At 42.5% G+C, this 26,068-nt stretch overlaps 1 protein-coding gene across 2 annotated transcripts in view; it reads right to left on the bottom strand.

The window, feature by feature from the left end:
• Positions 1-19,259: 19,259 nt before the first annotated feature.
• Positions 19,260-26,068, bottom strand: part of TRMT11 (tRNA methyltransferase 11 homolog) — a 195,216-nt gene continuing 188,407 nt past the window's right edge. For both annotated transcript variants that reach the window (XM_082252119.1, XM_082252120.1), the window contains one exon: positions 19,260-19,865. In XM_082252119.1, coding sequence (XP_082108245.1) covers positions 19,665-19,865 — 201 coding nt within the window. In that variant the 3' untranslated portion in view covers positions 19,260-19,664. The remainder of the gene's footprint in view (positions 19,866-26,068) is intronic.

Below are 26,068 nucleotides of genomic sequence, written 5' to 3'. Positions count from 1 at the left end.
TTTTTTTCATTTTTAATAAATTTGCAAAGATTTCATACAACCTTCTTTCGTGTTGTCATCATGGGGTATTGTTTGTAGAATTTTGAGGAAAATAATGAATTTAATCCATTTCGGAATAAGGTTGTAACCTAAACAAAACGTGGAAAAAGTGAGGCGCTGTGAATACTTTCCGGATGCACTGTAAACAGGCTTGCTCTAAACGGGATGCGGACATTGTTATGTCCCTATATTTAGGAAACGTAGACAGTCACTGTTGTATTTGTCCATACCAAAAAATGTATTTTGCCAGGGCTTTCTTGTGTTCTTGAACATAAGACCATCAGACTATTGTATAGAGTGGTAAACTTTATTTTTCCTTTTTTTATTTTTACTTGTGACATGTGACATGTGCTGGCAATGTTAGCAATGCATAATTTATTGAAAAAAAAAAACGGCGTGGGGTCCCCCTCCCATTTTGAGGGGAAACCCTCACGCCAAAATTTTAAAAAAATCCATACAAGACCCTTATCCGAGAATGCAGCCTGGCAGGCCAGGAAAGGGGGGGGGGCGATGGGGCGTGGCCATGCAGTGATATCACTGAAGAACCTGCCCCTTTTCTATGTTCTTGCCCTGGGCATGATGGGTCCGTGACATCACAAGGAGGTGGGGTCTCTGAGGGATGTCACTGTATAGCTACGCCCCATAGTTATATATGAACGGTCAGACACCGGAGCTGCCAGAACGGCAAGATCTTCATTGGGGCAAGAGCTTTTTTTTTTTTTTTTATCGGGTCGAGGGTGGCGATGACCATAGTGATTGTCGTTGGAGCTACCACGGGAGTCATTATTCATTTTTAATAAAGGACTTGTCAAAAACTGCCTCCTGTTTTTCTTACACTACACTACTTTTTTGGGTGAATGGGTAGGGGTACTATGTACCCCATACTCAGTCACACAGGGGAAGGAGCCCGGATCTAGGACCCCCCTATTCTTAAAAGGGGCTACCAGATTCTGATAAACACCCTGCCTGCAGACCCCCACAACCACAGCCCAGGGTTGTGCGGAAGAGACCATTATCCCCATCAACACCCCCCATGTTGAAGGCATGTGGCTTGGTATGGGTCGGGGGGAGATTGCTTGTCCACCCCTTTCTGGTATGGATTTTGGGGGGACCATACGCAATTTTTTTGGAGTGGGGTTTCCCCTCAAGGCACAAGTCATCTCAAAGTCGAATCAAAATCGAATCCCATTTAAGTTGCATTGAAGTTGGATCGATGTTGGACCGATATCAAAGGGCAAAATCAGACCGACAGTCGCATGACTTTCATGTCGCACCAGTGTGAACCCAGCCTGAAAAGGGTTATTGACTGATTACAAGGTTAAAGACATGTGATACTAATTACAGAAAACAGAAATATCACTGTGATCTAATTTATAATCATGTATAGGGGTACAAGCATCTGTCCAGGCCATTTTTTTTTTCTTTAAATCAAGAGAAGTTTATTGAAGAAAAGAGAATATGACATTCTAGGACATTACATACAATGTTCAGTAAGCATGTGATAACACAACAGTAAAACACTTATAAATTTTCGTCTAACATTCCTCCAGCAAAGGCTAGCACCGATAGGGCATCAGAGGTATCCAAGAAAATATTGTACAATGTAGCTAACAACATAACCGGAAACAAACTCCTTTGGTCTCCCAGGAGATTGGAAAATTCTTTTCACTTGGACTAAGACCAGAAGTATCAAGCCCCATACCTTCTCAAATTTACTTGGGCAGCCTCTGCGTTGATATACGTTGTTCCAGTATAAGTGTATAACCTACATTAGTCACCTATGACCTAGGCGAAGGGGGATCAGGGGATTTCCAGAGGAGAAAAATGAATTTAGGAGCTGGAAATAGGGAATAGCCCATCGCTACACCAGGGAACTCTTCCTGCTCAACCCACTCAAGGATGCCGCTGAAAAGGCAATATTTAGGGTATAGCGTGAATGTTTACCCGAAACACCATATTCAAAGTGTTCTACACTCTCTTCCAAAAGAGATGCAGTTTGAGACAGTGCCAAAATAGGTGAATCAAATCATTGTGATGTCTCTTACATCGGGCACAAGGAACCTCAATCCAGGCCATTTTTAATATCTTTAAAAAATAAGCAACGATTTTTCTCCTTTTTTACACTTTCTTATTGCTTGCCTCTTGCGAATTGGGTTGGATTGGGTAACTGGTCTCTCAAGATACTCGAATTTTATTTTAAACCATATAAAAGGCATGCATATATACATGAGACAACTGGTTTTAATTTCAATGCTATTCAGGAGGAATGGAGCATTGGGAACCAACAAATGTATCTATGTTTGTAAGTAAATATCTTCTGTTTTTACTAAAAACTTTTTAGGAATAATTGTGAATGTACTGACGTGTCCCAGGTTCTAAATTGTTGTCATGCATTAAAATATGATACTTCTAGAAGGCCTTTTTTTATGCATTTTGGCTTTGATGGATGACTGTGAGTATGCCATTACAAGGAAATGCTTACTTGCAACTGGTCAAATAAGGACATTATATTTTTTTCAGAGTGAACCTTTGATCATGGTTGTCAAACTAAATTTTTGGCAGGTCATTTCTACGGAGCAATAGAAACAATGTGTCAGGTTCATGGTGAGTTTTCCTGCCGATTGTTTAGGTTAAACAGAATGAACTGAAGCTCAAAAGATAACAGATGATGAACACAATATGACATGATCTAAAGATTTCACATTTATTGACATTATTTCTAGCAATACTTTAAACACGGAAGTGAGCAGCAGATTAGAACCACTTGATGCACCTAGTCTGCACTCTCCCTATGATTTTTTTTTTACTGCGTATTATATTCATCGGGCTACAATTTTTGCCAGAACAAAAGCTGACTAGTGACTTTGTTATAGGATAGTAAAATACATGACTAGTGAGGAAAACACAGATTTCCAACCAAATCTGGTAATAAACACCTGTCATTAGAGAAATACAAGGTCTGCACAGTTTGTATATTAATACTTTGTACTAAAATGTATAATGTTTTTCTTATAGCAATATCTAAATTTCTTATTACCATTTTTCCTATACAGTAGTGGGGAATACAATTTACACTGAAGAAGATCAAATAATTGATTGAAATACACTCTGAAAATGGTTAATTTATCACTGTGCTTATTTTATTATAGACAGCTGATGTATGTTTATGACCCCCTTGGTTATATGGGGGTTAATAAAAGTTTACATTGCATTGTATACAAATTTTATTAATATTTGTACTAAAAAAATGTTTTTGTTTTTTTCATATTTAGGATGTTACTTTTGGTGCCCCAAGAATCTCATTATTTCTATGTATTCAATTTTGAAATACCTTGGGGTGAAAAGAACATTCACCAGAGTTGATGACTAAAGAAGTCCACCTGCCAGTTTTCCACACTTGGGATGTGCCCAGTGAACAGGCCTGGAACATGAGCTTCTGCTCAGGGCAGGATCAGATCCATTTTTTTTAAGCTGCAAGAACTCTCTTGAGCGGACAGTGTCTAGGATTCCTAGCAGGCTGGCATCCTTTATGAGAACCTTTTAAGCCAATGGACGGAAGGATTTTCATTACTGGACTCATGATCCACTAACCCTGGGCAAGCCTGGTTTTGTAGATCAGGTGAATGCAACAGTCCTGAGACTGCTTGTCCTGCATTGCCAAATACAGGATCCAGCCAAACCTCTGTATGGTCTGGACATTCTGACTATGGCTGATACAGCCTGAGCAGAATGATCCCTCAGAAGAAGGTCATCTAAATATAAGAATGCCCTGAGAATGAAGCAGAGCAAGAACAGGGGCTAGGACCTTGGTGAAGTGGACAAAACAAAGGGAAGAGAAACAGATTGGTCGTGTGTACCCACAGCAAAATGCAGGTAGTGATGATACACCAGGAAGATTGGGACACACAAGTAGACATCCTTGATGTCAACAGAGATCAGAAGGTCTCCCAGATGAAGGGAAGAAAGTACTGATGTGGTGATTTTTATAAAGAATTTTTGTACTTGGAGGAATGGGTGGAGAACATTTAGATCCAGTATTGGGTGGATGCCCCTGTCTGATGAGCCCGATAGTGCAGAGGAAGGCCTCCCTTACGTATCTCACTCACAGCCCCTGGTAGAGCAGACAGGTGGCACGGGAGAGCAGAATGGTATGAGGGCCTGGTGGGTCAGCTGTTGGATGGGCAGCTCCAAGGTCCCCGATGCTTTAAAAGGAGACAACCAGCAGGTAGGATGATCCCAACAGCAGGCAGGCAGAAGGACGGAACGCCCGAGTCCACACTCACTCTGGGAGCTTACAGGCAAACGGATCATTTCACAGGCCGGGTCAACAACAGGTGGGCGGTGTGGAATCCAAAGGAGCATGCAGGTTCAAGGTCAGAGGGAGGCCGAGGTCAGGTGCAGGCAGAAAGCAAGGGAAGTTCAAAGTCAAGCCTGGTTGTACAGGAGATCAATCAGAGAAGCAGGTAAACAGGAGCAGGGGTCACAGGAAGCTGCAGATCAGACAGCAAAGACATAATGCTGCTGAGGAGTTTAAATAGAACAGCTTGTTGCTAATCACTGCAATTAGTCTGCAGACTCTGCACTAAGTTTAACCCTTAGGTAGCAGACCCATTACATTGCCCCCTCCTAAAGGGCAGCCTCCGGATGCCCAATTGAGCCAACTTCTCGGCATGGGATCTCTTGAAGGATTGCATTAGTTCGTTAGCATGAATATTGCTTTCAGGCTCCCTAGAGTTATCTTCTGGTCCATACCCCTTCCATTTAATTAGGTACTGAACCTGATTGTACCTCTTTCTACAATCCAAGTTTGTTTCCACCTCAAATTCCTCCTCTCCATTGACTATTACAGGTTCTGGTGGACCAGTATTTCATTCAGGAAAAGGATTCGGAACCACAGATTTCCACAGAGTCACATGGAAGACGGGGTGAACTTTAAGTGAATTGGGTAATTCTAGCTCATAGGCTACGTCATTGATCTTCCTCTTCACAGGGAAGGGACCCACAAACTTAGGGTCCAATTTTTTTGAGGGGCAAGCCATTTTCAAGTTCACTGTAGACAACCATACCTGGTTGCCAGGTTCCAGAATTAGTTGTCCTCGCTTCTTCCTGTCAAAGATCTTTTTATTATACTCCTGTGTCTTGGCCATAGTCTCTTGTAAAAGTTTGTTGTTTTCAGAGAAGAAATTAATTGTTTCAGAGACTGCCGGGATTGAGCATTCAGGTATAATACTAGGCAGGAAGGACGGGTGAAAGCCATAATTAGCAAAAAAACTGAGTTTGTTTGATGGCAGAATGGAAAGAGTTATTATAAGCAAACTCGGCAATGGGGAGTAAAGAGACACCGTCATCTTGGGAGAAGGAAGAGAAGCAATGGAGGTACTGCTCCAGGGTCTGATTGGTTCTTTCCGTTTATCTGTTCGTCTGAGGGTGGTATGCGGAGAAAAAAGCCAATTCAATCTCTAGAGAACCACACAGAGCTTTCCAGAACCTGGAGGTTAACTGGACACCCCGGTCGGACACGATGTTGGCTTGAACACCATGGAGCCTTACAATTTCTTTGACGAAAATTTTTGCAGTTTCCACAGCCGAGGGTGTACCTTTCATGGGCAAAAAATGGGCCATTTTGGACAGTCTGTCCACCACCACGAAGATGGTAGAAAAACCCTATGCCGGGGGAAGTTCCACAATGAAGTCCATTGAGATCATTTTCAAGGGTCTCTCTGGAACGGGCAATGGCTTCAGTAAACCTCAGGCCTTTACCCTGCTGTTCTTGCTTCGGGAGCAAGTAGTACAAGACTCCACATAGCTCTTACATTCGCCTACCACCTGAGGCCACCAGAACGTGCGTTGTACCAGTTCAGGCCATCTTCAGGGCACCGAAGTGTCCGGCCAGTTTGTGGTCATGACAGAGGTCTAACACCGTCATTCTTAAGTCCTTAGGTACAACAATTTTACCTTCATGCCACAGTAGGCCATCCTGTGCCTGTAAGTTGGTTTCAGAAGATGAAGCAATCTCAGCAGAAGCCGGTTTGAGTCGGGATAGGAGATTCTCCTGTAATATAAGAAAGTTTCCTGAGGGAAGGATGGTGTCTGGGAGTGTGGACCTTTCAGGGTCGTTGAACATATGTGAAAGTGCATCTGGTTTTGTATTCTTCGACCCTGGCCTGTACGTTATATGGAATGAGAACCTAGAGAAAAAAAGTGCCCACCTTGCCTGCCAAGGTTTTAATCTCTTAGCCATTCTCAGATATTCTAGATTCTTGTGGTCTGTATAGACAAGAATGGGATGTGCTGCACCTTCAAGTAAGTAACGCCATTCTTCCAATGCGGCCTTGATGGCCAAAAGCTCGCAGTCTCCCACATCATAATTTCTTTCAGCTATTGATAATTTTCGGGAAAAGAAAGCAACCGGGTAGAATAGGGTTTAGCTCCTTTCTGTTGAGACAGCACAGCCCCCAGTGCAACTTCCGAGGCGTCAACTTCAAGAACAAATGGTAAAGCAGGGTCAGGGTGCTTCAAGATGGGTGCTGACGTGAACAGCTTCTTGAGGGCTTCAACAGCAGATTGCGCTTTGGGAGACTAGAGGAATCGGGTTCCTTGCTTAGTTAGTTAATAGCAGAGAACCCCCTAATAAACTTCCGGTAGAAGTTGGCAAACCCGATGAAGCGTTGAACCCCTTTTCTGTCCATAGGAGCTGGCCAATCTAAGATGGCGGTGACTTTCTGAGGGTCCATCTTGATGCCTTCAACAGAGATGATCAGACCTAAGAACTGGATACACTGAAGTTCATAATAGCACTTCTCTGGTTTGGCGTAGAGGCCATGTTGCCGTAGTCGGGTTAGCACATTTCGGACATGTCTACGGTGGTCATCAACTGAGGAGGAGAAAATCAGGAGCAGGGGTCACAGGAAGCTGCAGATCAGACAGCAAAGACATAATGCTGCTGAGGAGTTTAAATAGAGCAGCCTGTTGCCAATCACTGCAATTAGTCTGTAGACTCTGCACTAAGTTTAACCCTTAGGCAGCAGACCCATGACAGCCCCCTTTGCTTTGGGGGCAATGGACAGGTTTCAATAGAAATCATAGAAACTTTCCTTTTCTGGGACCATGGTTATGACCCTTTGAGAGAGGAGTTGTACAACAGTAGCATGGATGTCTGGAAAGTTTGATAATGTAAAGTAGATGGAGTCATGGCTCAAAATTCCAGCTTGTAGTCTCTAGATACAACATTCTGGACCCAAACATCTGAAATTATCTTGGACCAGATGGGCGCAATGTGTCTGTCAAATGGTGGCACCCTCTCATTGAGAGAAGGATTTGTTCATATATTTGGAGGATTTGGGGGGTTCATAACTCATGACAGAGCCAAGTTAAAGGCTCAGCCTTGGACTTGGACTCCTGAGAAAATTGAATTTTTGACTTACCGTAAAATGTATTTCTCTGCGTTCATTGAAGGACACAGCTCTCCAGGATTCTTTAACCAATTGGGTTATACTGCCCCCTACAGGAGTGGGACACTAGGCAGAAAAAAAAAAGCTTGACTAAGCCTATGGGCAGTCCCTGGTGGTATACTTCCCCTTTTTGCTATAGGTCCTCAGTTTAGTAACAAGCAGTGTCAGAAGTATTACAACTCCATAGAGGGCTGGGTGGGTGCAGAAGAAGTGGACAGCCCTTTTCTTGGCACATCCGTGAACACAAACAGTGAGTCTGACCTCAGAAAAGACTCCATAGCTGCTAGATACACCTGAATCGCCCGAACCACATCCAGGGCATGCAACGCAAATTCCTTAGGATGTTTGAGCCTGGGACACAGGGAAGGCAACACAATGTCTTTATTTAAATGGAAATCAGAGACTACCTTTGGAAGGAATGATGGACATGGGCAAAGAACCACCTTATCTTTGTGAAACACCAAGTAAGGAGTACGACAAGACAACGCCACCAGTTTTGACACCCTGCGATCAGAGGTGATACCTACTAAAAAATCCACCTTCTGGGACAGCCTGAGCAGGGGAATCTCCCGAATATTTTCAAAAAGTGGCTTCTGAAGAACCAAAAGCACCAAGTTCAGATCTCAAGGCGGTAGAGGAGAACGCACCTGTGGAGTCAGATGTCGAACCCCTTAAATAAAGGTATGCACCAGGGAGTGCGTGGTCAGGGGCTGCTGAAAAAAATCCGCCAAGGCCGATACCTGGCCCTTGATTGTACTCAAAGCCAATTACTGCTCAACCCCCCGTTGAAGAAAAGTCAAAATCCGAGCCGCCAAAAAAGAATGAGGGTGAACCCCATTTGACTCACACCACGAAATGTACGCTTTCCAGGTACAATGGTAGATCTTCCTAGGAGGTAGACTTCCTAGCTTTCAGCAGTGTCAGAATCACCAACTCAGGCAAACCTCTATCCTTCAGCACCTGGCTTTTAACAGCCAAGCCGTCAAAGCCAGCCACTGTAAAGCAGGATGGAAGATTGGCCCTTGGGACAAGAGATCCCCTCTGAGAGGCAGTCTCCAAGGGATATTGATGACCAGATTGGCGTACCAAGACTGGCGAGGTCAGTCTGGGGCCACTATAATGACCAGAATCCCCTCTGTCTCGATTCTGCTCAAGAGTCACGGCAGAAACTTGAGAGGAGGGAAAGCGTAGATCAGACGATACTGGCCACTAGAGCATCTGTGGCATCCGCCAGAACATCCCGAGACCTTGCCATAAACCACCTCGGTACCTTTCTTTTGAACCAGGACGCCAGAAGATCCCAACGTGGGGATGCCCCACAGGAGACATAACTGATGAAACACGTCCGGATGAAGGAACCACTCCCCTTGGTCCAACGCCTGCTGACTGATATAGTCCGCCAGCCAGTTTTCCACTCCTGGAATTTGTGCGGCAGAGAGGGCCCGTACGAAACATTCTGCCCACCAGAGAATGCCGGCTACCTCCAGGGCTGCTAATACACTTTTTGCGTGGTGACCACTGTCCAATATAAGGGGAGATTTTCCCTGTCAAAGAGCCAGAGAATGAAGTCACCAGACCAGAGACCCTTTGGTTTCCCAACTCAGCTGGATCTGGTTATCCATGGACTTCAGATATTTGTCCCATTTGACCAAGATCACCTTTTGCAGGGACCTCATTTGAAACTGTGTAAACAGAACCTCCTCAAAGTTAGACACCATCAGGCCCAGCACCTGCATGCAAGTCTGGAGGGATGACCATCTGCTGGACAGCAGGAGATAAAACGCAGCATGCAACTTCTGGAGTTTGTCCAGAGGGAGGAACACTCTGGCTACAGCTAAATCCAGAGTCAGACCCAGATAATCCAATTTTCTGGATGGAATCAGAGCAGACACCTGGTAATTCAGAAGCCAACCAAACTCCCTCAAGGTCTCCATAGTGATCTCCACATCGTCTGTCAGAGCAGCAGAGGACTACACTCACAAGAGGAGGTCATCCAGTATTGCAATCCCCCTCTGACGTAGCAATGCCAGAACTGGGGCCAACACTTTTGTGAAGACCCGAGGAGCAGCGATGAGACCAAAGGGTAAGGCCACAACCTTATGATGCTCCCCTCTTACAGCAAAACAGAGGAAGCGCTGGGGCCAGACACATATTGGAATGTGCAAGTAAGCATCTTTGATGTCGATAGAGACAAGAAAATCCCCCTGATGTAGGGATGCCACTACTGTGGACTTTATTCTGAATTTATGTACCCGCACAAAACAGTTCAAGGCCTTGAGGTCCAGAATTGGATGTACCTTGCCCTCTTTCTTTGGGACCATGAACAGATTTGAATAAAAACCCTGAAACCGCTCCGAGGCCGGAACCGGGACAAAGCAGCAGGTCTTGCACCACCCCAAAGAGAGCTTGCAATCGGTCCGGGGACAGACGCACATTGGAAGGAAAGAACCTTTGCAGGGGGTAAGAATGAAACTTGAGTTTGTAGCCAAACCGTATCACTTTGTGGACCCATTTGTCGTGTACCAAGGAGGTCCATGGCCCCAAAAACCAGTGAAATGGCGAAGACCGGCCTAAGCGCTGAACCAGCAACAGTGAACATATTGCGGGCCACAGCCTCTGCTTTTCTGTCAGCCAGATCTTTAAAGGCCGCTGATTCCTCAACTGGAATCATGGTTGCCTTATTTTACCTGGAAACTGGGGGGTCCACCACCGGTGGAACAGTCCACTTTCTAAAGGAGGGACTCCTCAAAGGGGTTCCTCACCGCAAAGGGTTTAGGAACAACAAAGGGATGTTTTGGACACTCCCACTCTTTTGCAACAAATCTGTCAAAATAGAAGTGAAAAGGAAACGCTTTAGGCACGTAAGACGGCTTGTGAGTGACGAAGGGGACAGCCACCTCCGCCGCAGCTTCAGCTGCATCCTCCATTTTTGAAGTTTCACACACAGATACAAACAGTGCGTCTACCAGCGCCTTCTCATGCGCAGCTACAGGTGTGGAGGAATCATCCTCACTGTCCCATAAGAAAGGGAGTGTGGCTGCAGACCCCGCAGGGTGGCCACGTCTGCAGTGGCCGAAACAGATTCAGGATCTCATGAGACAGATGAGGTAGGGGAAGGTGGGGGGTGCTTTTTGCTAGCCTAAAGGCCACCTCCACCCGGGACACAAAGGATTCCAGGACCGCCGTCAGGGCATCGATGGATGGTTGGGACCCCGAAGGACCTGCAGCCTCAGATGGGGTCAGATGGGAAAACGTGCTCCAGACTCCATTTGGTAAAGCGGGGGATCCCCACAAAAAGTGTCTAACACTGCACAGGGACGTCCACCGCGCTGACAGCACCACTATGTAGCCAGCAAACAGAGCACCCCACAATCCTGCAGCAGCGAGAGGGAGGGACCCCACCAGACTCATCACCCCACCAAAGAAGCACCGGCTGCACCAGGGATAGCACTTGCTCCATGTGCAGCATCCAAGGAAAAGAAAGACTCAGGAGTAAGCACCAGGGGAAAAGGAGGAGCTCCCACAGCAGAGATCACCACCCAGAGGCTCCTCTCTAATGGGCACTACTCTGCAGGACAAAAACTGGGAGAAATAAAAACATTTAAAAATAAAAAATTGCCAGAACCATAGATCCCAGAAGGGAACTAAGTCCTTACTTCTGACTAGGCAGAAAAAAACTGAGGACCAATAGCAGAGAGGGGGTGTATAGCACCTGGGACTGCCCATAGACGTAGTTAAGCTCCTTTTTCTTTATGGTGTCCTACTGCTGTAGGGATAGTATAACCCAATAGTTGCAGAATCCTGAAGAGCTGTGTCCGTCCATGAACGAAAGAGAAAAAAAAACATTTCTTCCACAGTTGCATTAGATAGCCTCTCACCAGGAAGTACTACAGATAACTCATAGGCTGTCAAATGTACACATAATAAAGGCCTCAAACCACCGAGGGCTATAACTTTTTAAATAAGGAAAGCCTAAAAGTAGGCAGCTAATAAAGATGGGGGAATTGCCTACTCCTTTAGTGAGTTTAAATGGTGCCGCTAAATCAAGATGGAGAGCATTGTATCTCAAAATAGAGTGACCTTCACAGCCTGGAAGCATGCTATTGCCCATGTCTTCCAAAAACTGGAAATTATGTAATCTGCAAAACCCGAAGTGAAATTAATAATGATGGGATCACCCTGGGACCAAAATAAAACAAACTATACAAAAAAAATAAAAGAAAGTAATATTAAATAGGAGGAAATAAGTAGGAAAGGGGGATTGAGGAAACAAACCTTCAAAAATCCTAAACCAAGATTGGACCTTTAGGATTCTAGGATATAGCATCCAATCGGAATTACAAAACAACATTAGCAACAGAGATATCCTAAAAGGAGCCTCCATCCTGAAAATGTAGAATTAAAAAAATAAAGAAGCCAAAAAATGGGGAGAGGCAGGGGCCCTCTATTACACTGAAGTTGGAGTGTAAAAAAGGCAAGATAGGGAACTGAAAGCGATATTAAACTCAAAACCAAAAATGTAATATATTGCAGTTTACCAATCATTAGATGTGTTGGCTGCATTCGTTTTTTTTTTTTTTGCTATCTGATGGGTTTGTTTTGTTTTTTCAGCCAAATGATGGCTTGCTTCACTGATAGTGACAGCTCTTTGGATCTCATATTGAGAGTTGACAGCAACAGATTCCGAATTCAGGTGCGCTTGTCATGTGATGCAATTTCCCGGATTCCCTGATGTAGGCTTCATGAATTGTTACCTTTACTACGCTTTTCACATATCAGGACCTATGTATGTCTATGACAGTGGGAAGTCAGTCTAAGCAGAGACTCTGGGCATGGGAAAATCCCTACTCATCCAGTCACCCATTAAAGAGATTGAATTATTTATTTACCAAACATCTTTAGATGCTATTCCTGTTAGGTACCTGTGAGGTAAAGTCCGAAGTGGAGCTTGAGTGCTGAGGATTCAGGCAGGCAACAGATCGGGCAAAGCGGTATCCAAATGAAATCCAAAGGGCTAGTGAGTCCAAGGCAAGCATCAGGCTGGAAAAATCACTGCCAAAACTCCAGAGCTTCTCTGTGGCACAACAGGTAAGGCTGCAAGCTACAAAACAAGGAACCTTCCGGTTCAAGGACACCCAAGTACATGACAATTCCATACTTTATTACAGCCATTTAACAGGACTTTCCAATCAGGTCTGAGGATCTGATTGGAAGCTCTATGGGCAGGTAGATATAAAGGTAGACAAGAAAAAACAGGGAGCTCTGGGGGAACAGACTAGCTAACACTGGACCACACTGAGGAAGGAGGGAGGAGAGGGGAGAGGCAAGTAGTCCTAATATGTACACTTCAGCAGCACTTCAATGAGAGAGAAGCAGCTCTTTAGTAGAAATAAAAAGGAACAGCAAAACGTGCTTCTAAATGCAGTAGTTACAGGTGCTTTATTGCCTCAAGGAGACTTACTAGAAACAGTAGTTGTAAAGGCTCATCAAAGTCATGAAAGTCACAGCGGTGTCCAGCAGGCTGTATTCCTCTGATGAGTCTCAGGGGCAGCACTGATTTGGAGGATCCTGGGCCAGCCAGCAGCAGAGCATGTTCAGTGGTCCTTCATGCCGTCTTGAACAAGGAGCCAATGGGCATGCTCCGAAACGTGTCGCACCCCTTCTGATGTCACTTCCGGGTCCTGTGTTTCACGCTGGTTCCAACAGCATTGATTGCTCTTCCTGCTTTCACCCTCCATGGTTCTCCGCTGCTGGCTGGCCCAGGATCCTCCACATCAGCGCTGCCACTGACACAGAGACTCCTCACAGGGATACAGACCGCTGGACACCTCCAGGACACCACTTTGCCTCAGTGCCTTTTATGACTTTGATGAGCTTTTACACCTACTGTTTCTAGTAAGTGTATTTATCTCCTTGAGGCAATAAAGCACCTGTAACTACTGCACTTAGAAGCGCCTTTTGCTGTTCCTTTTTTTTTTCAGATATAAAGATATACTGTACTCACATATCTTTGAGTCTGTCCAGGTTTGGGAAAGAGAAAAAAACAAAAAGGATTGTGTCCTTTTTCAGACCTAAATTTGACAGATTAGAAGTAACCTGATGTAAATGAACACCAGAGTCCATTTACATCCAGTTGCCCATAGAGCTATCACAAGTCCATTCATGTCCACCGGACACAAACTGAACAGGGCATGGATGTAAAAAAACTGACATCTATCTCATTTGGCTGATTCAGCAGGGGATCTGCTCAGATGCCCTGCTTATCGGGGGAGCACCAAGCTCTTTTTGATAGAGCCGTAGGTCTGCATCGTTCACTATAACCCCTTCTCAGTGACAGTACAGGTTGTCTGTCCCCAATATAATCAGCTGCTGTACCCTTAAAAAAAACCTTGCCGCTGAATCAGAAGCATCTAGATCTTCAGGCTCTCACATGGACACCCAAAGGACTCTTCTCCTCTATAAAGAAGATGGAAGGCTCTTACTCATTTAGGTATTTTTTGTATCTACAATTTAACCTTTTCATTCTTAACAATTAAGTTGGTCGGTTAGTTAGTTGTCGGGAGGGGTTGTGCTTGGAGTCCAGTTTTAAATGCTTTGGCACAAGAGGAATAGAAATAATGCATGAACCAAACAGAAGTTCCAGTAACGTTGTTAAAGAATGCAGTGGATTTTCTAAAAGCATATATACTAAATTATTTTCAGTGTTTACCTTAACTACTTCAATACAGGGCGCTTTCCTGACCAGGCCAATTTTCAGCTTTCAGCACTGTCACACTTTAAATGACAATTGCGCAGTCATGCAACACTGTACCCATATAAAATTATCTTTTTTTTTTTGGTGGTATTTAGTCATCAATGGTTTTTATTTTGCTAAAAAAAAAAAAAAAAAAAAAAAAAAAGACAAACATTTGATAATAAAAGGGGGTTTTCTTCCTTTCGGTTAGAACATTTTGCAAATAATCATTCTTCATAAAATTTAGGCCAAAATGTATACTGCTACATTTCTTTGGTGAAGAAAATCCAAATCTATGTATATTATTTAGTCTGAGGTTGTAGTGTTCACAAACTATAATCAGGGCCATCTTAAGAGCATTAAAGGGCCCTGGGCAATGCACTGCACTGGGGCCCTGCCTACACAATCCCCTACGAGAACAGAAATGCAAATCATCAATAAGGCGATATTTTTTGGTACAGCAGTGCCAGGTTAATGACAGCTTCCAAGTTCGGCAGCTGGGTCCGGTGAACACACACACGGACGGGAGTCAGACTCAACTGTCCTGTGTGTGCCTGTTCCCGTAGAGGCGGACAGGAATTCCTGCAGTTGTGGCCTCCTCTTCCACGGCCTAAGTGGGCTAACAGCAGCGCAGGGCCAACAGGCTCTTATCACCTAAGTTCGGCGGCGGGATGCCCACGGGAATGGGGACTAATGCTTGGCTGGGGCTAGGTCGGTAAGATGGCTCCGACTATAATGTGTGTGTGTATATATATATATATATATATATATATATATATATATATATATATATATATATACATACACACACACACACACATAATCACAAAGTATCTGAAAATCGATCAATCCTGATGTATTGAGGGCCTATGTCATTCTTTTGAGGCCCGCAAACGCCAGGACAGTACAAATATCCCTTAATCTTTTGAAAAGTAGACATTTCAAGGTATTTAGTCAATTTGTGCCACAATTCTTTTGAAAATAGACATTTAAAAAAATTGTTTTTCCACAAATGTTTTGAATAATTTTTTTATCAATTTTTTTTCGGATTATTACATTTTTTTTTTTTCAACTTACTTTTTTTTTTTTTGCTGCACACTGTGACCACTGTAACACTGTATGGCTATTAGTTGGTGTACAGTATTTCTTTTTGTACACACTATTTTTTTTTTTTACACACTGAATATCACTGTTATAAACAACCACTTTTTCTGAATGAAATCCATGTAGTCAGTATGTACTATTGTGATTATGGCTAATCACATGATACAAATAGGCTGTGATTGGCCCTGCCTGTACCATGTGATCACTGTGACCAATCACAGAGATCAACACAATAACACACAATGAATGGAAGATATTCATTGTGTACAACTGTTATGTGATCTGCTGTGATTGGTCACAGTGATCACATGGTACCAGCATCAGGCCGCTATACTGATCTGCCATCCACTGTGTCTGGTGGACACAGCAGGTGTCAGATCGTGTCGCAGAGCATTCTGGGGAGGACCCAGAACAAAAGAGTTCCCGCCCAGCTGTCATTTTACTATAGATTGGGCAAAAAGCAGTTAAATTATTTTATAAAGCCAGCCAAAGATGGATCGAATCTTGGCCGGTTCAGCAGGGACCAGCGAAATTTGATCCCTCTATGGGGAGGCTAATTGATCCACTGGTCAACTTGGGTATAACCAGCATGTTTAAATCTTAGCATTTGATTATTGCCAGCGGCTATAGCCACAAGCAGTATTCACCGTGTTATCCTAGCAGGGATTGCTCCCTGCAATCCCCGCCCCCCTTCCCACCAGGAAAACACAATAGCTCAGTGGGAGGGACTCCCCCATCAACATGGTCAGTGTTGAATCTAGCGATTTTCATTCCTGCAACTTGTGGGCAAGCGTGAGGATTTGAGCATCTTTGACTAGGGCCAAATTGTAATAGCTAGATGACTAGGTTAGAACATCTCCAAAACTGTAGCTCTTGTCAAATGTTCCCAGTCTGCAGTGGTTCAAGGAAGGAAAACCGGAAAACCAGTGACAGGGTCATGGCCAGCAAAGGCTCACTGATGCACGTGGGGAGCGAAAGCTCGCTCGTGTAGTCCGATCCATTAGAAGAGCTACTGTAGCTCAAATTGCTAAAAAGTGAACGCTGGTTCTGACACAAAGGTTTAATTGAAACAGCTTGTTGCCATGGGGCTGTGTAGCTGCAGACTGGTCAGAGTGCCCATGATGACCTTTTATCCATTGCCAAAAGTGCCAACAATGGGTAAATGAGCATCAGAACTAAACCACAGGAGCAATGGATGAAGGTGGTCAAGTCTAATGAATTCAAGAATGGTTTGAGGACCACAACGAGTTTGGAGGTATTGGCCTCCAAATTCTCCACCTCTCAATCTAATCAAGACTCTGGGGGATGTTCTGGAAAAATCCATCTGCTCCATGGAGACCCCACCTTGCAACTTATAGGACTTAAAGTATCTGCTTCTGACAGCTTGGTGCCAGATACCAACTTGACAAGTTATAGTAAGTGGTCATAATGTAATGGCTGATCGGTGTAATTACAAATTATACATAGAAACAAGGTTTTTAAAACAGTAATGATACAGATAAGCTCATTTACATTGAACCAATCTATTTTATGTTTATTTAAAAAAAAAAAATTAAAATGGCAATATATTCTCTAAGTTTTCTATTTACAATTTATTATGTGATCAAAATACAAGGTCAGCTTTGATGTGTGATGTTTAATGGGAGTCCATCAAGGTAAACAATACCTGAAGAATCTTCAGGTATAAGCTAGCATTTTAACAACTAAAGGGATGCTTACAATTCCTTGACGGTGAAGCTAAGTATGCTGAGGGACATCACTGCATTGGAACAATGCCTGGGAATCAGAAATTATTATTATTATTAGTATCCTGGATTCATATAGCGCCGACAGTTTACGCAGCGCTTTACAACTTGAGGGTAGACAGTACAATACCCTTTATTACAGTAGGAATCAGAGTGCCCTGCTCGTTAGAGCTTACAATCTAAGAGATGACAATTTCCATTTGACACTTGTAACACAGGTATTTTGATTTGTGAGAGATTCCCTTGCTGAAGACAATTTAAAAACGACCTTTATTAAATGATATCAAACATAAAAAAAAAAATGTTTCAGATTACAAATATAGTAGGAGTCTGTATTTTATTTTTACATGCCAGCATGCTGGATCTTAAAGGCAGGCAGTATCCAGTCACTATGTAGATCATGCGGTCACTTTGCACATTTCACATTTGGTTTCTGATTCTCTTCCAGTTTATACACTTTTAAGCACCAAATGTACCGGGCTTCCAGAGTGCACTGGGTGGTTGACTAATACTGGAGTCATCAGTTCACTCCAGTCCCACACTTTCCTTGTCCTTTTCACCTACTGTGTGCTGGACTAGTGTAATAAGAAACAACGCCTTACTAACCACAGAACTAGCTTTTAGTGATTCATCTTTATGGTTAGCTGCCCCAGTGTAACAAGGTAAAATCAGCAAAGTATTACCTCTAAAGAAAAATAGAGGAACGCAAAAGTCTAAACACAGCTTCGGTTTCAAAGAAAGTGTTTCAGTGTCAACGTAAGTAGAATCCCACACCTTGTTTTGACGCCACAAAAAAAATTGTAATGAAAAAAAAAAAAAAACATAAACTCAGTTGTCTTCAGAGAGACAGATTTTAGGAATGTAAAAACAAATGAAAAGGAACAGATGAGCTTCAGATGTGGACAGGCTCAACTTTATACCATAGCCTTCCAAGCCTTAGTCAGTCCTTTGGGCTTAACATAACTGGCCTGGGTCAGACCAATAACAAACCACAAAGAGCCCTTTGCATGCAACACTATTGTAGGAAGACAAAGCAAGATTGTGTGTGTTTAATGTGTATCAATTACAAACAAAAACAAATGAAAGCAATCTCTCTAATGAGGGACACTTCATCACCCTTACATGTTGAGAACAAATTCCAGAGGTCCGAGACTGAAAAGCAAACAGTACAACTTCCTTCTGTGAAAGACAGACGCAGCAGCCAGTGAGCTCCAGCTCTGTGGCCACTTAGCAGTGCTAATTCCCATTAAAAAGATCATAAATACACAGCGCAGGTTTATATACAATAAAAAAGGCAAATGTAAACCAGAAACCTCACAGCTCTCAAAACCACCATGAAATGTTGTTTTTTTGCAGTTTCTTTAACCCTTTGGCAGCCCTTCGTAAGAGTCAGTGCAGATTACTTTGGATCCAAAGGCAGGTGACATACTGCTATTACAATGCTTTGCGGTTACATTTATTCAGCAACCTCCGAAGGCTTACTATAACTAAAAATACAGAACTCTATACAAATTACTGGTATCAGTCCAGATTCTCTTAAAAATGGATGATGAAATAGATGAAAATATCAGTAGTTAAAATTTTGACCTAGACATTAAAGTGTATTTCCACTTTGCAATCAACTTTGAGAAACCCCCACAATGTGTTTACTACGTGTTCACACAGCATACCTTAAATAAAAAATGTTACAAATATTTCTCACCTTTCTGATTGTTTCTTTGGAGCGGGTTTACACAGAGGACTCTATATGCAGCTTGAAATTGTTTAAAATAGTTTGCAATGTGCAATTAAGGGGCAGATGTAGGAATAGTTATTTTTTAATGCATTAACATACCATGGGGAGAATTTATCAAAATTAGAGAGAATATGGAGCTAACCTTTACGCTAAGAATTAAAATTGGCAGACAGGTGGGATTTTTAATGCAGAAGAGACAGGCTTTGTTTCTTCTGCATTAAAACTACTTACCCGCCTGTTCACCCCTGTAAAGTAAGCTGCACAAGTACGGCAATGCTGAATGTGACCCAACATGCACATGTGTAAGTAATGTCATCTCAGCTCAGGCAATGACAGCAGCCAGCGATCCAGACGAGGAAGACCACAGCCCGAAGATCTCAGTGGCGGGCTTGGAGTTTGCTGGATATAAGGGGAGTATAGTTACGATTTAAAAGGAAATCAGTTATTTTTAAATATATTTTAAGTTATGCTATGTGAATGGTAAAATGTAACAAATATGAAGTGGGTGTTATTCCAATTTACCTGCAAAAGTGGAATATACTTAAAGTCTATTGAGAGGTAAATAAACACATTCAGTATGTGAACTGCACACAACTTTCAAATCTTTTACATTAAAAAAAACTTTTGGGAATTCTATAATGTTTAGCTTCTGTCATCTGCTAAGCAATTATCTTTCTGTAGCACAAAAAAAAGCATAAAAAAAAAAAAGTTTACATTTGTCACAGAACCGAGTATTATTCCCTTAATACTGCACTGTGTGCCAATCCAGCAGACAGTCAGAGTTCTATACAGATCAGTCAAGATTGTCAAGTCACTGGCTATATTATTGAGCTTTCCTGCACTTAAAAACATATTTTTTATTGGTTGGTCGATTGCCGTTTGGTAGCATTATGTGGCGCTTGAGTGGATCTGCAATCTGTGGAATTCTCTCCTACTTTGGCTTTTTCTTCTCTTGCAATTCTTTTTGTTAATCCACTAAAATACTTTTCACGAAAAGAGTTGTGGCCATGATATGGTAAATACTGTTCATCCAAAAGATGAGCATGCTGATCTTGTTCCTGGAAGAGAAAAAAATCTGTGTAAAAGTGCATATAATAAAAAAAACAAAGTGAAACAAAAGAAGTACCAATTCTTCATATGCAGGGCATATGGTATATCCTGGGGTTTTTAGGAATGCAAGTAAAAGACCTCCAAACTAGATATTCTGCAAAAGAGACTACTGAAATGCTCCAAGGACACATCATTTGAAGTATTTTTAGTTTTAAGATGCATTTAAATTCTAAAATGCTTTGGAAGAATTACATAGATGAGCTAACGCTATCTCATCCAAACCAATGTCCATGACAACACAGATTGAAGATAACTAAAAGACAAGTTCAAATTAGATATTCCAGTTTTAACAGTCATATGAAGGAAAATGTAATTTCACTAGTAATCAGAGATCCTCTTAAATCTTTAGAGCCTCAGTTGGCAAAATGAAAGTAAAGAATTTCAAAAAAGGGATTAGAATTCATCAATAAGTCTAAAATTGAAAACTGGGCAAAACAAATATTCTATAAATATAAGAGGCATGTGTAATATTATTTCAATCTTGGTGTCCTTGGTGTCTTTTTTTCAGATCTTTGAAGTTGGCATGGCCCTCCTGCACCTTGCCTTTAAATAGAAGTTTCTCTTAAAGATTGGTCACTGTTGCTCTCTCCTTGTGCGGTGTGATCAGTCTTATATCCTTAAAAGAACAACACACTCCTGCGCTAGAGTCACCAGACTGTGTAGTGTCACAGGTGCCTGGTCAAATTGTGGATAATCTCATAGATGCCTTGCTGCCCCCTAGGACTGGGGTTGTCCTAATGGTGCTGTGAGAAGGCTCTGAAGAAAATGGCCAGTCCTTCGAAACACGTCAGCTTTAGGAGTCTCATCCAGGACCCCCCACTCCCAAGTTCGGTGATTCGAGCAACCGGTGAAGAGATAGCCACACATGCGGCCTTACGAGCGTGTTTTTACTTATGTTCGTGAGTATACATCTTTATGATTTATTCATATTTTTTAATAAAACTGTTGGATAATGCACTAGGTCAGTGCACCTCTTTTCTTTTTCTGGACTTATATCCTTCCCTATAGATTTATGCAGGCAGCATGTTGTAGGTAGACCTGGTATGTTCCATCCACAGCTCTTCTCTCGGCACAGGTATAGCGCCTTCCCAGTTAGGCTTCTAGGTAAATTGAGTTTTAGCTCCTTATGTAAATCAGGGGAGCAGAGATTGTTTGGTCTGGTCTGTTCAGGGTTTTACTGGCTTTGAAGTTTGATTGCTTCCCCTGCCTCTAAAAAAAGCTTCTAGACCTTAGGGAGGGGGAATTCAAATAGTCAGCCTGAAAACTAAATCGGGGTCTAACCAATCCCTGGGGAGGTGCCCACAGATGGAAGCTCAAAAGCAGATAAATAGTCTGGAGCTCTAAAGAGATAGTTTTTCCCCAGCAAGGAGAGTTCCCAGACCAAGGGGGCTGTTGCCCCTGCAGCAACCTATGGACTGTGCCACTGTTTTGTGAGATCTCAGTAGTGCAGATCTGGGACCTGGAAAGGATCCAGAACTGACTACAGAACTTCTCCAAAGGGATCTAATCTAGAAAAGGACTGTTTCACTCACTGGATTGGATCTGGAGGAAGCTGGAAGGTGTGCAGATGTCCTGGGGACTTGTGAGTAAAGACCCTAAAACTGATCCATGTGACTATATAGTGCTCTGAAGATCGCACTGGGTACCAGCAGTTGTGCATTGGCGCAAGGTAAGTGGACGCTTAAGAGACTTGCCCTGTGGTCTTCAGCTGTGGGGGGAAGGATTGTTCATTGTTTATGTTTGCTTCAGGAGAAGATGGTCCTCTAAATGCTGTCTTCTATGCGTTTTGGAGTATCCTATGCTCCAAACCTGTTACAAGTTCTACAAGCATCAAACTACAAAAAGATGAACCCCTAGACTGTTTATGAGAGCCAGAGTGAATGGACTGTTGCTTGGGTGACCGGCGTCCTTTATACTGTTTGGGAAAGAGCCAGGTAATACATGTGAACCCTACATGGGCTATATGTATACACTTTATAAAAAAAATATCACAGGCTACATCTAGATACTTTAAAAACATATTCTGGGTAGTAAAGCCACATGGTGCACACAAAGTAGATTTATAGCCTTTGTGGATATTGTGGAATACATGTAAAAGCTTAATAAGGTCTTGTACACAATGACAGCAGATAAAAAAATGTCTGCAGGAAGTGTGCAGTGTTAACAGAGTAAAACACCATCCTAAAACTAGCCACTTGTCTTAATACAACTCTTATTTCATGGAGGTACTAAGAAAACCCTAAAAGCATGGACAAAACTTGCTCTGCTAAAAAATGTTTTAGGGGTAAAGCGTAATATGTGAATAATTACATTTTCCATTTAAAATAGTAGTAAACTGCTTTTTATGTGCTAGTATTCATCGCATACTAGAACATTATGTGAAACTTACCGCGCTGTCACCACTGAAGGCACTTCCATCTTCACCAGGTCTTCTTTCTGGGTTTGCGGACCCTGGCTGTGTCAGTGGCCAGAGCCATGATGATGTTACTCCTGCGCATGCATGCGGGAGCCGCCATTTACGGTAAGGGACTCTGAATGAATAGCACGGGTATGCTGTTCCTTCAGAGCGCATGCGCTGGTGATTTAACCAGCTGCATCTACAGTAAATATCGCCTAAACAGTGCACGTTTAGGAGATACAGAAGCTATAGGTAAGCCTATAGTAAGGTAAAACTCATTAATGGGAGTTTAGTCCCACTTTAAGCCACACTAGTGTATTAAAGCTTTCCGTCATCAAATCTTGTAGCTATCTTGTGTCTTGCAAAATATTTCCCCCTGACATTTAGGCTCTTCTTTTGGGCGACATGCATCCCGCGATTCTATTTGCGCAATTTTACAGCAATTAGACAGTCGACAATTGCGGCAAAATTGAGCCGATTGGGGATTGCGGGCAGAATTCCGCCCGCGATCCGAAACGCCATGGTCTGAACAGAGCCTTAAATGTTTGACACAAAATAGCATGAGGCAGTTCTACAAAACTGAGGGCCATGAGCCTTATACACCATTAAACCTTCTCTGCTGCCAACCAATTGTACATGGGCCAACAGATACTAACACAGCCTATTTGGAAAATGGGATTGTTTGTGGCTTGATGGTGAGAAATAAGATTCTCTGGTCTGATGAGACCAAAATAGAACTTTTTGGCCTTAATTCTAAGCGGTATGTGTGGAGAAAACCAGGCACTGCTCACCTGTCCAATACAGTCCCAACAGTGAAGCATGGTGGTGGCAGTATCATGCTGTGGGGGTGTTTTTCAGCTGCAGGGACAGGACGACTGGTTGAAATCGAGGGAAAGATGAATGCGGCCAAGTACAGGGATATCCTGGACAAAAACCTTCTCCAGAGTGCTCTGGACCTCAGACTGGGCCGAAGGTTTACCTTCCAACAAGACAATGACCCTAAGCACACAGCTAAAATAACGAAGGAGTGGCTTCACAACAACTCCGTGACTGTTCTTGAATGGCCCAGCCAGAGCCCTGACTTAAACCCAATTGAGCATCTCTGGAGAGACCTAAAAATGGCTGTCCACCAACGTTTACCATCCAACCTGACAGAACTGGAGAGGATCTGCAAGGAGGAATGGCAGAGGATCCCCAAATCCAGGTGTGAAAGACTTGTTGCATCTTTCCCAAAAAGACTCCTGGCTGTATTAGATCAAAAGGGGGCTTCTACTAAATACTGAGCAAAGGGTCTGAATACTTAGGACCATGTGATATTTCAGTTTTTCTTTTTTAATAAATCTGCAACAATGTCAACAATTCTGTGTTTTTCCGTCAATATGGGGAGCTGTGTGTACATTCATGAGGAAGAAGAATGAACTTAAATGATTTTAGCAAATGGCTGCAATATAACAAAGAGTGAAAAATTTAAGGGGGTCTGAATACTTTCCGTACCCACTGTACATCCCAACTCAATGTGGCCCTGAAATACAGGCCAGAAGACTGACAGGACACTATCAACACAGCAAAAAATGAGATAATCATCTTATACACAAGATCTCAATCATGTTTCTCCCCAAACCACTGGAGTATTTAAGTTTTAAGGGGAGCTCCCTGAAATCTTATCTAATACTTAAAAGAAAATACATCTTTTTTATTACAATCTTATTCTGTGGTGATAATTCCATGGTGTGGACAAAGGATCTCTATGTGTCAGGGCTCTGTAAATAAGATAATAATCTCTGTCTTGTAGTGAGAAAATAAGTACCAGGTGTGAGGAGACAGGAACCACTTCAGCTAACAATCTACAGCAGACAGAAATATATATGATCCCTTGTTTAAAGTTGGTATAATTGGGAGCAAACAGACAAGAAATGGTCCAGAGTAAACTGTTGTTTTCAATAAAAGTTTTTTTTAGATTATAAAGGGTCATGAAACTCTTAGAACCCAACAGACATAATTCCCTATTTAGTGGATTAAGAGAAAGTTGGAAACAAAGTCTTGAATAACAGTTTTATCCTGCAGTCAAATCAACAAGTATGAAATTAGAGAGTGTGAGGGAGGAACACTGCTGGAAGCCAACTCCAAAGTGTGTCTAAAGATTTGGATCTTGACAAAAGACAGACGAGAAAGTTTCTACACTAAGTAAATGGTTTCCAAACAATCTGGTGCTAACGAATGTTTAAACCTACTGCTGTTAAAGTAGTGCAGTCAATTACCAGTGGAGTCACACAAACCCCACTTCTTTTTAAAGCCTAATTAAATTGTGGCAATATTAAAAAGTTAATGCCTTCCACTGTACTGATCAAAAAAAAAAAAAAAAAATCTGCAATGCCGAAGCATTACAGCAAAAGATGATCTCTAAATTGAACTGAGCAATGGTGACCACCCAGAGAGAATCCCAATCTAATATATCACAGATTAATTGCTGATCTGTGAACCCATGATTTACTAAATATCTGTAAGGTGTAGGGACAGACCTAATACAACCATATACAATATTTGACTGTGTTACAAATTACTGGGCTATTAATAGAGAAGACTATAATCTGCACAACTCTAGTAAGCTAAGTAGTATGCAATAGGTAGGTGGTGAAGGCTCAAGACTAATGCCCCGTACACAAGTGTAGATTATCTGAAGACTTTTGTCTTCAGATTTACCTTTTCTATGTAGTGCAAGGGCCTTCTGGATTGCATACAAATTGAAAGTGTTTAGGTTTGACCTCATATTATATGGTTTTGGTAAGTCTACAGACAAAAGTCTTCAGATAATCTGCACGTGTGTACGGGGCATAAAGCTGGATAAACACTATCCAACTTTTGTGGTTAGATTTCCTTCAGATTTACCTTTTCTATGTAGTGCAAGGGCCTGCCAGATTGCATACAAATTGAAAGTGTTTAGGTTTGACCTCATATTATCTGGTTTTGGTAAATCTAAAGGAAAAAGTCTTCAGAAAATCTTATAGTGTGTATGGCCCATTATGGGCCATACACACAATAAGATTTTCTGAAGACTTTTTCCTTTAGACTTACCAAAACCATATAATATGAGGTCAAACCTAAACACTTTCAATTTGTATGCAATCTGGAAGGCCCTTGCACTACATAGAAAAGGTAAATCTGAAGGAAATCTAACCACAAAAGTTGGATAGTGTGTATCCAGCTTTATCATTACTGGTGTCCAACCACCAAGTCAACTTTTCTGCACCTCTTTTGGTAAGAAAATCTTTTCAATCTGCGCATCTTGAGTTTTGATTCAGAACTTGAGACGACAATTTTCAGTGGTCTGGACTGTAGTAGAGCTCACAGCAGTGTCAGAATTGAGGCCTTAAGGCCCGTACACACGTACCGATTGTCTGCCGAAAATGTTCAGCCGCCGAACGATCGGCCGATTTTCGGCTTGTTAGTATGATGCTTCCGACAGCCGACAGCGCACTTTTGGCCAAACAGAATCTGTCGTGCAAGCATTAAAATTTTTGTAGGCCGACACCAGAACGGCCGATTGTTCGCCAGTCAGTACAGAATTCGGCCGACACACATCTACAAATCTCAACACGCATGATCGGAACCAAATAACGTCCCGGAAGAATTTTCTCAAGTAAACTCAACATTTGATCCAGAAAGAACTTTCGGCTGGCGGCAGTCCAAAAAATATGTGAAATGCGGAGCACATGCTCATCTTGATAAATGTGAGAAGAAGGAAGATGCTGCTCA

This window comes from Pelophylax lessonae, assembly GCF_965119305.1.
Source record: "Pelophylax lessonae genome assembly, chromosome: 3".
Classification (NCBI taxonomy): domain Eukaryota; kingdom Metazoa; phylum Chordata; class Amphibia; order Anura; family Ranidae; genus Pelophylax; species Pelophylax lessonae.
The sequence above is the reverse complement of the archived record's forward strand: the minus strand, read 5'-3'. Positions and strand labels throughout refer to the sequence as shown.